At 56.0% G+C, this 13,073-nt stretch overlaps 1 protein-coding gene across 1 annotated transcript in view; it reads right to left on the reverse strand.

Annotated features, from left to right (window-relative positions):
* Positions 1–1,980: 1,980 nt before the first annotated feature.
* SCP2 (sterol carrier protein 2) overlaps positions 1,981–13,073 on the reverse strand; it is a 65,790-nt gene continuing 54,697 nt past the window's right edge. Inside the window, exons 13-16 of the mRNA XM_056815117.1 lie at positions 12,000–12,093; positions 9,031–9,160; positions 4,734–4,813; positions 1,981–2,904 (exon numbers count right to left, since the gene is read on the reverse strand). Coding sequence (XP_056671095.1) covers positions 2,809–2,904; positions 4,734–4,813; positions 9,031–9,160; positions 12,000–12,093 — 400 coding nt within the window. The 3' untranslated portion in view covers positions 1,981–2,808. The remainder of the gene's footprint in view (positions 2,905–4,733; positions 4,814–9,030; positions 9,161–11,999; positions 12,094–13,073) is intronic.

Raw genomic sequence — 13,073 nt, forward strand, 5'->3', positions numbered from 1 at the left:
CCATCCAGGCGTCCTCCTAAGAAGGCCGTGCGAAAGACTACCATCAGCCACCCGCCATTCTGTTAACCCACCTGGTTCTTAGGGTCATCGAGGGGCGAACCCGAGTTCAAAGTAGCAGCCAATGGGAGAGCTGCCGCCATTACTTTAGCCAGGCTGTTTCCTCACCTGTAAAATGGGGATCCTGAGCCTTCCTGCCCAAGGCTGTCACCAACGCGCATCGTGCATGACACACAGGTGGTGTCTTAAAAAAGCCTATTTCCTTCCTTCCTCCCTCCCTCCCTCCCTCCCTCCATCCTTCCCTTCCCCCTCCCTCCCTCCCTTCTTTCCTCCCTCCCTCCCTCCCTCCCTCCCTCCCTCCCTCCTCCCTCCCTCCCTCCCTCCCTCCCTTCTTTCCTCCCTCCCTCCCTCCCTTCCTTCCTTCCTACCTTCCTTCCTTCCTTCCTTCCTTCCTCCCTCCCTCCCTTCCTTCCTTCCTTCCTGTTTACACGTAGAAAACCATGCCGGGCCTGGAGGAAATGCCAGGGTCCAAAGCGCCAGGGTCCCCCCTTGCCCCCAGGGCTAGATGGGCCCATGACTGATAGTTAGCCCACACAGACGTACGTGAGGAGGAGATGCATTAGGCGAGAGCAAAGCTGGACTTTTGTTTCTTCTCTGGCAGGAGTGCTGGCAGGTGAACGAAGGCCCCGGCTTACCACCAAAGCCCAGTGAGGGTCCTGGAAGAAGCTGCAAGGATCGCCCTGACTCCCTGCGGTTGGAATCCCCATTATTCCAGGCGGCTCCTCCCCACCCTCACGATGCCCGTCTTGGCTGCTGGAAATCTCCCTGGGGTGCTCCCCGAGAGCCCAGCTGTGGGGGAGGTGGCTGGGGGGACAGAAGGGAGCTGTTCCCGAGGGTCCCATCAGTGTCTAGTCTGGAGAGGGCAGGTATGTAGGAAGTATAAAAATAGACTTGAATCCAGGACTTCAATCCCCAGAAATCCTTGCTCCACTTGCCCAGAGTGCTTTGTAATCTCACTGGGTTCTCACCTGGGCCAAGAGCAGAATCATTATTTAGAGGGTCTCCACCCATGGTAGGGCTCTTCTCTTCCTGGCTCCACTGGCAAACAGATGCGTCTCATGACGTGAGTGAAATTTGGGTGGGCGTCATGGCCCACCTAGCACGTGCTTCTCTTGCTTGTATTTTCTTTCTTTAACCCCTGACCTTTAATAAACCTCATAAAAATATAATACTCCTTGCAGAGAGAAACTAATTTCTATCTGCCTCAGTTTCCCCAAAATTTTAATCTTTACAGAAGGAAACAGGAGGAAGCCTCGGGCCTGGGGGAAGCCTGCTAAAAGTAGAGGCGATGCCTAGTGGGAAATGGGCAACATCCACGTCCGAGGAGCAGTACAGCTGAAATAGGCTGATTTGGGGGTGCTGAGGGGAGGGGCTCCGAGCCGGAAGAGTCGCTGGACCCTCCAGAGCCTAGGTCAAAGCCAGCAGGAGGAGCCCAAGGCCTGCTGATGCCCATATTGTCATGCCAAAGCCTTCTGCTCTCCAAGGTCCGGGGAACTTATGATGAGTCAAACTGAATACAACCAGTCCTCCCCAAGGCCTCGGGGGCCTTTGTACCCTCGGCCTCAGGGTCTGGTACAGAGGGGAGCTTCATCAGCACCTTGTCATTGGCTGTTCCAACGCTGCCTTGAGTACACAAGCGCCTTGTCTTTTTCTTTTTTAAATCCTCCCCTTCTGTCTTAATAGCCATTCTAAGAAGAGCACCAAGAGCTAAGCCATGGGGGTAAAGTGACTCGCCCAGGGTCACACAGCTAGGAAGTGTCTGAGGGCAGATTTGAACCCTGGCCCTCCTGACTCAGGCCTGGTGCTCTATCCACTGAGCTATCTAATGGCCCCACATGCCTTGCTGTCACAGCTGTTTCCTATGATCCAAAAGATCCCAAACAAAAACTGCACCCATAAAAAAAAAGGAAAAACAAAGGAAATGAGGAAAAGCAAATTTATTTTCTATTAAACTTTCAAAGTCATGATTTACCCCGATCTTAGTAAGTTGCCAGAAAGTTAAAAAGAAACAGCGCGTCATTAACATTCGGACACCAGGAAAATGAATCAGGCTACATGATGCGACGTATCTGCAGGAGGAAGGGACGGGCGACCCGCTGCTTACCGAAGGCAGTCGGGGGAATGCGGCGCCTCTGTCTACCTAATTGGGAAGAAGGGCCGTTTCGAGACTCGAACACTGATTTCCAGAAGAAAACCTTGCTGGGCTTGGTTCCAGGAGAGGAGGGGGCGTGTCTCTCCATGATCCGGGCCTAATTTTAGTTCTTAAAAATTCAAGTTCCTGACGGCACTTTTTAAAAACAGGAAGAGAACGGGCAAACAGGAAGAGAACTGGCGCAGGTATCCAGCGCACAACACTAGTGACTGCCCAGCCGGCTCTCCCAAGGCAGGCCCTACCCATGAAGCCTCGGCAGAATGTCCTGAAATCTATCTGATAAGCAAGAGATCGCTCGTGGAGCGCGTTCATGGATTTTGCCGCTCAATTGAACCCCGACTGTGATTACCCCATTGAATTTTCGATGCAGTTTCAGGCCATTCGGCCAGGCGGCGGCAGTGACGCTGAAGCTCCGTTCAGCCGGGGCTCAGGAAGCCGAGGCCGGCGGCCGAGCGACCCTTCGCAGATGCGTGTGTGTGTGTGTGTGTGTGTGTGTGTGTAGGGGGGACCGCGGGGGCCGCACACCCACCGCATCTCCGTCCGCCGGTCCTCCAGGCCTCCGAGCCCCCGAGTCGCCGCCCAGGCGCGCGCTCGCCCCTTCACAGCTTCGCCTTGCCAGGCTGCAGCTGGAGGCTCTGCAGCTTCATGGCCAGACCCATGTTGCCGGTGATTTTCAGCTTGCCTTGAAAGAAAGCCTGTAGGAGGAGCAAAGGAAAAGGGCGTCACTGGGCGGCCTGGACGCTTCCTGGACGTCCGTCCGTCCGTGTTCTTGGACCAGCCGCTTCTCCGGTCACGCCGGCCTCCATCGCTCTCATTAAAGAGCCTTCTGGAGAGCAGGAGGAGCCGGAGCCTGGCGCTGCTCGGTCTGCGAGGGCAGAACCGGGACACTGGGCCGCGCTCTGACTGCGGAGGCCCCTCCCGAGGCACACGGCCTGCAGGCGCCACTCGGCCAGGATAAGGGGCGTCGTGTCCGTGGCTGGCCTGGCTCGAGAGGGAAAGCCGGGCTGGGCTCCGGCCGCCCAGCCTGAGAGCCCAGGCCTGAGCCCCGGGAGGCCAGGCTTGGCTTGTCCCGGGGAGGGCCCCGCCTCCGCTGGCCTCAGCACTCCTCTCTCTGAAGCGCTCTGCGAGCCCTAAAGGCCACAGGCTCGGCCCTGGAGGCTCCTCGATTCATTAGCAGGCACCAGGCCGCCCCTCTCCTTTCCACAGATGAGGAAGGGGAGGCCCAGGAGGCGACGGCTCCTTCCCAAAGTCAGTCAGTCTGTCCATCGGGGACACCCAGACACCCCCTCAACTCTTCTTACTGCACTCCCCGCTGCGGGGGGTCCCGAGCAAAGAATAATGGAACTAAGAGTTTCAAGGAACCTAGTCGAAGCCCTCGTTTTGCAGATGAGGAAACTGAGGCCCGGAAAGCCCTTGCCTGCTGTCACCCAGGGGGACCCGAAGCCTTCGGAGGTTCCTGCAGAGCCTGCGTGCGATGCACTATTCTTGTCATCCTGTCGGCCCTTTTCCTGGAAACGAGGCCCCGCCGGATGCCCCGCCAAAAGCTCTCCGGCCTGCCGGGCTTGGCTTGAGGCCGGGCAGCCAGGATCAGGTTAGGCCCGCCTTCTCTTTAAGAAAAAGGCAGCCCGACGTGGATTCGATGTCACCCGCCGGCCCCCGGGCAGCGCGCCAGCTCGGGGCTCTCCGGGTCCTGCCGGCTCAGTGAGGAGAGCCGGGCCAGGCCGGGGAGCCATTCACCGCCTAATAAGATCCCAGGAACACTCAGAGGTTTTCGCCTTCCCCTCGGCGAGGTCTGCCCGAGGGGAGGCAGCCTGGTCCTCCCGGGCTGCCGGGCAAGGATGACTAGGGCCCTCCCCGTCTGGACGAAGTGAATCTTTCCTGCCCAGAGCTCGGTCTGGGCCCTGCCTAAAGCGAAGCTTCCTGACCCCCCCAGACAGGGGCTGTAGCGGGGAAGGGGCGGCTCTCCGAGTCGTGGGGGCTGCCGGGGCCCTCAGAGACCTGCACAGCACACAGAGCCGGCTCGGGGGTTTGGGGGGATTCGAACTCTGGTCTTTTGGATGGATGCTCCCCCCCCCCCCCCGCCCTGCCAAGCAGCTCTCCAGCAGGAGTATAAACAGGAGTCCTTCACAGGGTCAGCAGCCCGAATGCTTCTTCCTAATCATTTCATCCAACCCTCTGAGAAGTCAAAGGACTCGGCCACAGTCTCCCAGCGGGTGAACCCTGGAGCCTGCATTGGCCCCCATGGGGTAGGCAGGCTCCGAAGGCAGAGCCCTTCCGCCTAGCCCAGACCGCCTGCCTCTTCTGGAGGCAGCAGGAAAGCCCCCCTCCTGAAGCGGCCTTCGGTGCTGCAGGCCCCCGAGGGAGGCCCACGTCCCCTAGCCCTGGAGCGCCGGCCTTTCCTCTCCTTTGGTCCTAGAGGGGGCTGCTGCAGGGAGGACACGGTCAGCTGTCCGAGAAGGACCCGTGCCCAAGCTTCGGGAGCCTCCCCCCGCCCGGCCCGGCCCCTCCTCTCGCTCACACTTACCGACTGAGGATTCATTTTGCCGGTCATCAGATCGATCAGGTCCGTGTCCGCCATGGTGATGGTGCAGTCGGCCTTCTTATCTGCAGCGGACACAGGGGGGGCCAGTGAGCGCGTCTGACCTCCGCCCCAAGCAGCGTCCGCAGAGCTGGGCCCAGGACGCACGTCCGGAGGGGCTCTGCTCTGTCCCTGCGCTCGGACGGACAGCAACGCGCCCCGCCAGAGCCAAGAAGAGAAACGTCACAGAGGCCTCCGGCCGGGCTGGAGGGACCCCGGGGGGGGGGGGGGGAAGCCGAGCAACGGGCACACGAGGCCCCCACGATGGCGTCACACATGGGAGGTGCCGGCCTCTCCCTGCCTAAGGAAGGAGGCTCTGCAGGGCCTCCGGGGGTGTCAAACCTGCCTGTGGCATCCCGGGGTGAGGCAGTCCCTGTACCTAAGCGGGGCACACACTGGTGGGAGGAGACATTCCCCAAACATGCAATCCTGGAAGGCTTCCTGAGGAAGGAAGGCCTGTCAGGCAGGGAACCGAGGCCTGGAGGTCCTCCCTGCAGACGAGGTTCTGATGGGGACTCGGAGGCTTGGCAGAGAGAACGGCCCTCCGATACCAGTTCAGATTAGGACACGTCCCGGCGCTCGCGGGCTGCCAAGCTCTCACAAACGGGCACTTGTTGGCCCCACAAAGGCCCTGGCGTCCCCCGGGCACCTCCAGGGACCAGCGGGTGTCGGTTTCAGCACATTAGCCTTGCCCAGGGGAAGAGAACTTCGCCCCGCAGCGGGGCAGCCTGGCAGGGAGACCTTAAACCAGCCCAACAAAGAAAGGTGGAGGCTGGGCGTGTGAAAGCCCTTCAGCACCTTTTCTTAAGACGGGGAGGGGGGGCAGCGGACAGCCTGGACTGGCCCGGACGGGAGAAGTGCCAGCTCCGTGCCTGGGCTCACCGGGCAGCCTCGGGGAGCCGCTTCAGCAATCGGAGACTCAGCAGACTCATCTGTCAAACGGGAGTAAGGCAGGCCTGCCAAGCCTTCAGAGAATGAAGGGAAGCCTCGCAGGCCACACCAGGGCTTCATTCCTTCCTGCTCTCTCCTTTCACTCTTCCATTTTCCTAAGGAGCCATGGAGGCAGCCCCAGGCACTTTCCGCCCATGGAACCTACCCTCCTGTCCAATTCCTGCCTCCTCCAGCAGCCTCCTGACCTGGCAGGACATGCCCATCTCCTACATCCGCTGTGGCTGCAAGCGCGTCCCCTCTCTCCTTCTCACCCGGTGGATTCACCAAGAAATCAGAGCTCGCTCCCTCCTGACCCGTGACCCGCCCCCCCTCTGCCCGGGGCCCGCGCCCTCCTGCCCGCCCCCCCTCTGCCCGGGGCCCGTGCCCTCCTGCCCGCCCCCCCTCTGCCCGGGGCCCGCGCCCTCCTGCCCGCCCCCCCTCTGCCCGGGGCCCGCGCCCTCCTGCCCGCCCCCCCTCTGCCCGGGGCCCGCGCCCTCCTGCCCGCCCCCCCTCTGCCCGGGGCCCGCGCCCTCCTGCCCGCCCCCCCTCTGCCCGGGGCCCGCGCCCTCCTGCCCGCCCCCCCTCTGCCCGGGGCCCGCGCCCTCCTGCCCGCCCCCCCTCTGCCCGGGGCCCGCGCCCTCCTGCCCGCCCCCCCTCTTCCCGGGGCCCGCGCCCTCCTGCCCGCCCCCCCTCTGCCCGGGGCCTGCGCCCTCTCCTCTTTCTGAAACGTTTCATCTTCTCCGGAACTCTGGGCTCGTATCTGGGCAGAACCGAACTTTCCGGCTTTCTCCCCAATTATTCTCCTCAGCATCCTCTACCTCGCAGCCAGGGCGAGGACGCATCGTTCCCAGGCCGTGCCCAGAACTGGGACAGTTTGTGTTTTCACTCAGTCATTCCCTGCCCTCCGACCACCGCCCAGCCCAGAGCAGCTCCCCCCCCCCCACCCCGTGAAAGGCCCCCTAGTGGTCGAGGCTCAGTTCAGGCGGCAGACGAGCTCCCCTCCCTCCTCTCAAGTCCCCCAGCCTCCTGGGGCTCTCCCATCACTTAGCACCTCCTGCTCATGCGAACACACCCGGCTGCACGTAGCAAGGGCTTCCTCCGCTACAAGCTCCTTTAGGGTGTGGTCTGGGCTGCCACATCACCTATCCCTGGGCACCAGGCAAAAGCTAGCTGGGCAAACAGGGGAGAAGAGAAACCTGGGGGGACGGCTTCCCTGGAATTCACCAGAAAAAGTGGTGCCCCCCCAAAAACAAAGAGGAAAGTTGATGATTCCCGTCCAATACAGGCAGAAAGACAAGGCGGCTTCCTCTGCACAGGACCCCAGGATGTCGGGTACACTGCCCCGGCCCCCCAGCGCAGACACTCATTGGCTGTAGGAGCAACTTGTAAGGGAAGGACATTCACTCCTCCTCCAGGCTGGTGGTGAGGAAATTGTTGTGCAAGTCTTTAAATGCTAAAAATGGGTGTATGTGAGTGCTTGTCACTGTGAGGGGGGAGAGAGAGGGGTGGGGGGGATGAGACATGTGGGGGGAGAGGAGAGGGAGAGAGAGACAGAGAGAGACAGAGAGGGAGACAGAGAGAGGGAGAGAGACAGACAGACAGAGAGAGAGACAGAGAGAGACAGAGAGGGAGACAGAGACAGAGAGAGAGACAGAGAGAAACAGAAAGACAGAGAGGGAGAGAGAGAGACAGAGAGACAGAGAGAGAGAGACAGAGACAGAGAGAGAAACAGAGAGAGAGAAACAGAGACAGAGACAGAGACAGAGAGAGACAGAGACGGAGAGAGACGGAGAGAGAGAGACAGAGAGAGACGGAGAGAGAGACAGAGAGACAGAGAGAGAAAGAGAGAGAGAGACAGACAGAGAGAGACAGAGAGACAGAGAGAGAGAGAGAGAGGGAGACAGAGAGACAGAGAGAGAGAGAGACAGACAGAGAGGGAGACAGAGACAGAGAGACAGAGACAGAGAGACAGAGAGAGAGACAGAGACAGGGAGAGAGAGAGAGGGAGACAGAGAGACAGAGAGAGAGAGAGACAGACAGAGAGGGAGACAGAGACAGAGAGACAGAGAGAGAGAGAGAGAGAGACAGAGAGAGAGACAGAGACAGGGAGAGAGACATGGAGACAGAGAGAGAGAGACGGAGGGAGGGAGGGAGGGAGGGAAAAAGAGAGTGACAGAGAGGCAGGCAGAGAGACAGAGAGAGAGGGAGGGAGCATTAGACAGAGAGACAGAGAGGGGGGAGAGAGAGAGGGAGACTAATTGATTCAGCCAGTTTTCCTCATTATCTACCTGGGTGGGTCTTCCTCAAGGCCTCTCCGATCATAGTTCCTTGTCCCCCAGATCAGGCTTATCTGCCCCAGGCTGGCCCCACCTTAGATCTTTCTCAGCCATCAGGAGAACAAGGCTCCCCATGCCAAGCTGAATGAGGATGGAGTCAAATGCAGAGGCCTATGGGCAGCTCACCTGCAAGGTCACAAATCAGGCACCCCCCACCTGTTCTCCTAATCTCCCCAGAACAGCTTGTAATGGTCCGTTATGGCTCCCCAACTCCTCCCATCTGTGTGGTGCACCCCTCCCCCCCACTTCTCCATCCCTCCAACCCCAGCCTAGACTGGCCTCCCTGCTTCCTATGTCTCCTCCCTTCCGTCCATCCTCCACAGAGCTGCCAAGAGCTATCCTAAAAGCCCACTTCTGACCACACTATTTTCCAGCTCAAGAACTTCCAGGGCTCTCCAGGGCCTTGTTCTCCACACACTCTAAGTTGCCGCCATATTGGGGACTCCCATTTCCCATCTCCATACCTTTGCACTGGACTAGCTGGGGGCAGAATCTCACATGGCCTTCGAGGCCCAGCTCAGGAGCCGCCTCCCTTACCAAGGTCTTTCCTTGAGCCCCAAGTTACAGTATATCTGCCTGGCACAAGCTGTTTCCCCCAAGAGAATCTACGTTCCTTGTGAGGGTGCCGGTTTGCTTTGTCTTCTGCCTGGTGTGCTGAGCCCAGACGGGGGGCCCCACAGTACAGGGAGGCAGAGATGGCAGAACTTCCTACCCCCCCACCCGTAAGGACTAGAGAAGGCAGAGAAAAGGCCCCCCCCCAAAGGGAATTCAGGCTTCCGCCTTGGTCTGGTCCCTGCGTTCTGGCTTCATGCTCCAGACCAGGGCCACATGGCAGCCTTAGGAGAGTCCCGGAGACACAGGGGAGCGTCTGCTGGGCAGCCCTGGGTCAGGATGCTCCAAATGGGGGAAGGAGGCCCCTGGGAGCGCCCACATGACAGAGTCTGTGGCTGGAGGACCGCGTCGGCCGCGTGACTGACCTGAATTCACGGCCACGGAGCCTCGGCCGTTCTTCACGTCCACTACCCAGGTGGCTTCTTTCCCGCCAGGACCATCCTTCACCTTGAAGGCAAAAACGCCTCCAATTTTCTTCACATACTGTTCTCCCTCCTGCCAGAAGGAAGGAAAAACATCCGTTACAGGCTGCTGGACCTGATGGACTGTCCTTCCCCAATCAGGGAGTGACCAAACACCTGGAGAGCCCCCAGGGAGGGGCGGCTTCCCCAGCTCTCCTGACAAAAGCTGCCAGTGAGGGGAGGCCTGCCAGGGCTCCGGAGGTAAAAAGGAGGCCTTCTCTGCCTGAATCAATAATAAAAACCAAAGAGAGGGGCCTGGGCTGGTCTCTGTGCTTTTGTTCACAGGATCTCCACGCCTGGAATAAGCCACCGGCTGGGTAGGCTGGGAGGTCGCTGAGAGGGACCACCACTGCCACATGCAATCTGGGCCTCCCCTAGGCAAGGCACCCAGAAGACAAAGGTCAGACAAAGAGCTTAGAGATCTAAGGGTTTCATCATCGGAGGAACATCTGGGCAAAAACACTTCCACCTTGTCATGTCGGCATCTGGAAGGTAACCGACTCTGACACCCCCAACCCCCACCCGAGGGCCACCCTGGGCACCGAGGAAGCCCAGACGGCTCCTCCCCATGCCACAAGGCACACACAGTCTTCCTCTGCCTTCCAGCTCTAAGGCCTGTCCTGTGCAGCTCCACTGAGAACCTGTGGCCAGTTGTGGCGAGCCAAGTCCTCAAAATACGTCTTGTGTTTACTCTATTCTGCTTAGACCCCAAAGAAAGGACCAGAACCAAGAAGCAGAAACCCCAGGGGTGGATCCCAAGAGGTGCCAGTCCTGCCTCTCCCCCACAGCCCCTCAGCCCTAAACAGCAGGCAGGGAAGGAGGAGGCCAGAGAAAGTGGGGAGCAGAAAGAAAGCCCTCACTCACACTCCAGGCCTCCTCCTGCCTGGACCCCACGCCAACAGGCCATCCCATGCACCGACATGGTAAAAGGTCCACACCTGACTGCCAAGCAGGCTAGCGATACGCGTGCCAATGAGGACAAAAGTGGAAAGAAAATCTCTGCTAGAGCTTCCTCTGCTGTTTCTCAGTAAGTATTAATTTACAAAAGGTCCTGGCAATTTCCCCTTTCTGCTGCTCACAAGCGGAGCGGGGAATTATACTCAAGAAACTAACAGTCGTGGGAAGAAGAAAGCAGCAAGTGGGAAAAGCCAGAGAGCCGGGCCTCGGGCAGAAGAACTCACCAGGAAAGCAAGGGCCCCAGGAAGGAGGCAAGCACTGATCGCATCACCTCCACAAAGCTCTGGGCTCCAGCCCCGTGGCCAGCCTCCCAGAGTGGCTGTGAGTTCCCATTCATTCCACTGTGTCTCTTTAGCTAGCTCTCATGATGGCATTACAAGTCCTCCCATCTAATCTTTCTGGATTAAACTGGGGGGACATACTGGTCCTACTCTGCTATGATCCAAAGAAAGCAAAAAAGATGAGAATATTAGAAAATTCTGATTCTGCATTGAAATGATGGCACTTTCATCAACTTAGATTTTCTTGAGGAAGTTAAAGGAGTTCCATTTAAAGCTCCATGGAAGGCAGCTACTCTGGCTTGGAGCCCAATGGAGCCCCATGAAGCCAGGCCGAAGAATTGGGGCTTTTGGCTTAGGGAAGAGAAGCTGTAGATGAGGAAATGAGAACTGTTTTCAAAGTCTCTGAGGAACTCTAAGGTGGAAAAAGAGCTAGATGAGTTCTGCTTGGACCCTTGTCAAAAACTAGGCAAAATGGGTGGAAAATCCTTGTAAGTTCTAAGAACCATCCCAAAGTGAGACAGGCTGCCTCGGGAGAAAATGGCATCCCCATCACTGAAGAATGTCTTCACCAGGAGTTTGGATGATCAAATGTCAGGAAGTTGAAAAGGGAAGATGTGTGTTCAGGTATAGATTAGCCTGTATAACATCCGAGGTCCCCCACCACTCGAGATTCTATTTCTCCCATAAAAACATCCCTGACACAATACAGGATACTGGATGACCAGACTGGCCGACCTTTGTATTCCAGGTGTGCACAGTGCTGACTGATGATCCTACCAGAAAATGGTACAAGGGGACTGAAAAGGGAAGAAGAGAATGGATGGAGAGTCTTGATTCTTTTGCTTTAAAAGGTGAACAGCTTTCATATATATATTTTAAATATACACATGTACATATCTCAAAAGGTCAAGTTAAATAAATCCTCCAAGTCAGTTATCTAAATATCAGAAAAAAGAATGGACTGAAGATTTCTTTAGAGTTGGTTATGAAGAAAAAAGAAAAAAAACCCAAGCAAAACCAATACATTTGATTCAAAACTTAAACTGCACATTAGGGGGGGAAAGGTCTATTGTATAAGAATTTCTAGCATTCCAAAATAAGGTCTATCCAGTCTGTATGTCCCAAATATTAACACATACAACAAAAATTATTTTTAAAAGACCCAGGTAGATAAAAAACAACTTCTTCCAAAGCACTGATTTCGGATCTAAAAATCAAACCATGTTCCCCACCTCTTAGTTCCTCTGATGCTGAGGTCCTCAGGGTCTGTTTTCTCCTTTCCCCATTCCAATGGGGCATTCATACTTGCTGACTGACTGACCCTGTTCCACTCAATTTCATTAACACGCTTAGGCATTAGCCAAACCCCTTTTGCTCAAATGACTAGTTAACAAGAGCCTGAGAAACAAAGTATATGCAATCCCTAGGATCAAAGGCCTGGCTGGGAGCCAAGGTCACCCAAGTAGCAAAAGTAGGATTCAACCCTAGCACCTCTGATCTCACTTTCAAGGATCCTTTTCAATCCAAACTATCTCATCCATGGCTGTGTCTGAATCATGGATTGCTTTTCCTTTGCCTTGGGGCCTATTCCCTTAACCCACATTCTTCTAGACAAAGATGAAAAAGGTTACTGACCTCTTCCAGTTTCTTCTCAATCTCTTTAAAGATGAGATTTGCCTTAAATCCATCAGGTGCTGAACCAGTGGGAGAAGCTTCAATCTTGTAACTTCTAAAAGAATGGAAAGAAACCAGTCAGTTTAGCACTCAATCAATACCCATTCACTGAGCATTCCGATGTGTCAGGTCCTACTGTGCAAGGCAATGGGGATCCAAAGACAAAAGCAAAACAATCTCACATGTTTGCATACAAAGGATGTACAGAATAAAAACAAAATCAGCCTCTTAGTTGAACCCATTACAATATACACAACCTTTGCTCAAAGCCCTACCATAAAAGGCTTCTACCCACACAAACCCTTCTACCTTCAGACAGCACTAACTGCTCATTTGTGTCTCAGTCTTACATTGGGTAGAAATTTCACCCTTTGGGGGCAGCTGGGTAGCTCAGTGAATTGAGAGCCAGTCCTAGAGATGGGAGGTCCTAGGTTCAAATCTGACCTTCGATACTTCCCAGCTGTGTGACCCTAGACAAGTCACTTAATCCCCATTGCCCGGCCCTTACCACTCTTCTGCCTTGGAGCTAATACACAGCATTGACTCCAAGACGGAAGGTAAGGGTTTATTATATAAAAAAAAAAGAAAGAAAGAAATTTCACCCTTTGCAATTTCCCCCTAGTTTTCTGGTGGCAGTTCTGCCTGACTGGGTGCATCAAGTTCCTCCACCAGGGCAGATGGTACCTAATCAATGAATCAATCAATAAACTTTTCTTAAGCCCCTACTATGTACCAGGAATTGTGATGAGCACCTCAGAAAACTCCCCAGACCCTGAATGATCCATCTAAGCCTCCTGGCTTAATTCAAACCCTAAGTGAACACTGCAAGAAGTTTTCCAAGCTGCTCATCTTTAGGCTCATTTTCTTTTGTTTCATTTTCAACAGAATTGGTCTTTTCAGTCATGATGTGAAATCTGTTTTCCTCTCAACTCTCGAGATCTCCTCTTAACTTCTCCTATGATCTCCTCCCTGGGCCCTTTTCTGGATTTGGAATCAAGGGCGCTGAGTTATATAATCCTTCACTCCTCCACATTC

The sequence above is a fragment of the Monodelphis domestica genome, chromosome 2 (assembly GCF_027887165.1).
Source record: "Monodelphis domestica isolate mMonDom1 chromosome 2, mMonDom1.pri, whole genome shotgun sequence".
Taxonomy (NCBI): domain Eukaryota; kingdom Metazoa; phylum Chordata; class Mammalia; order Didelphimorphia; family Didelphidae; genus Monodelphis; species Monodelphis domestica.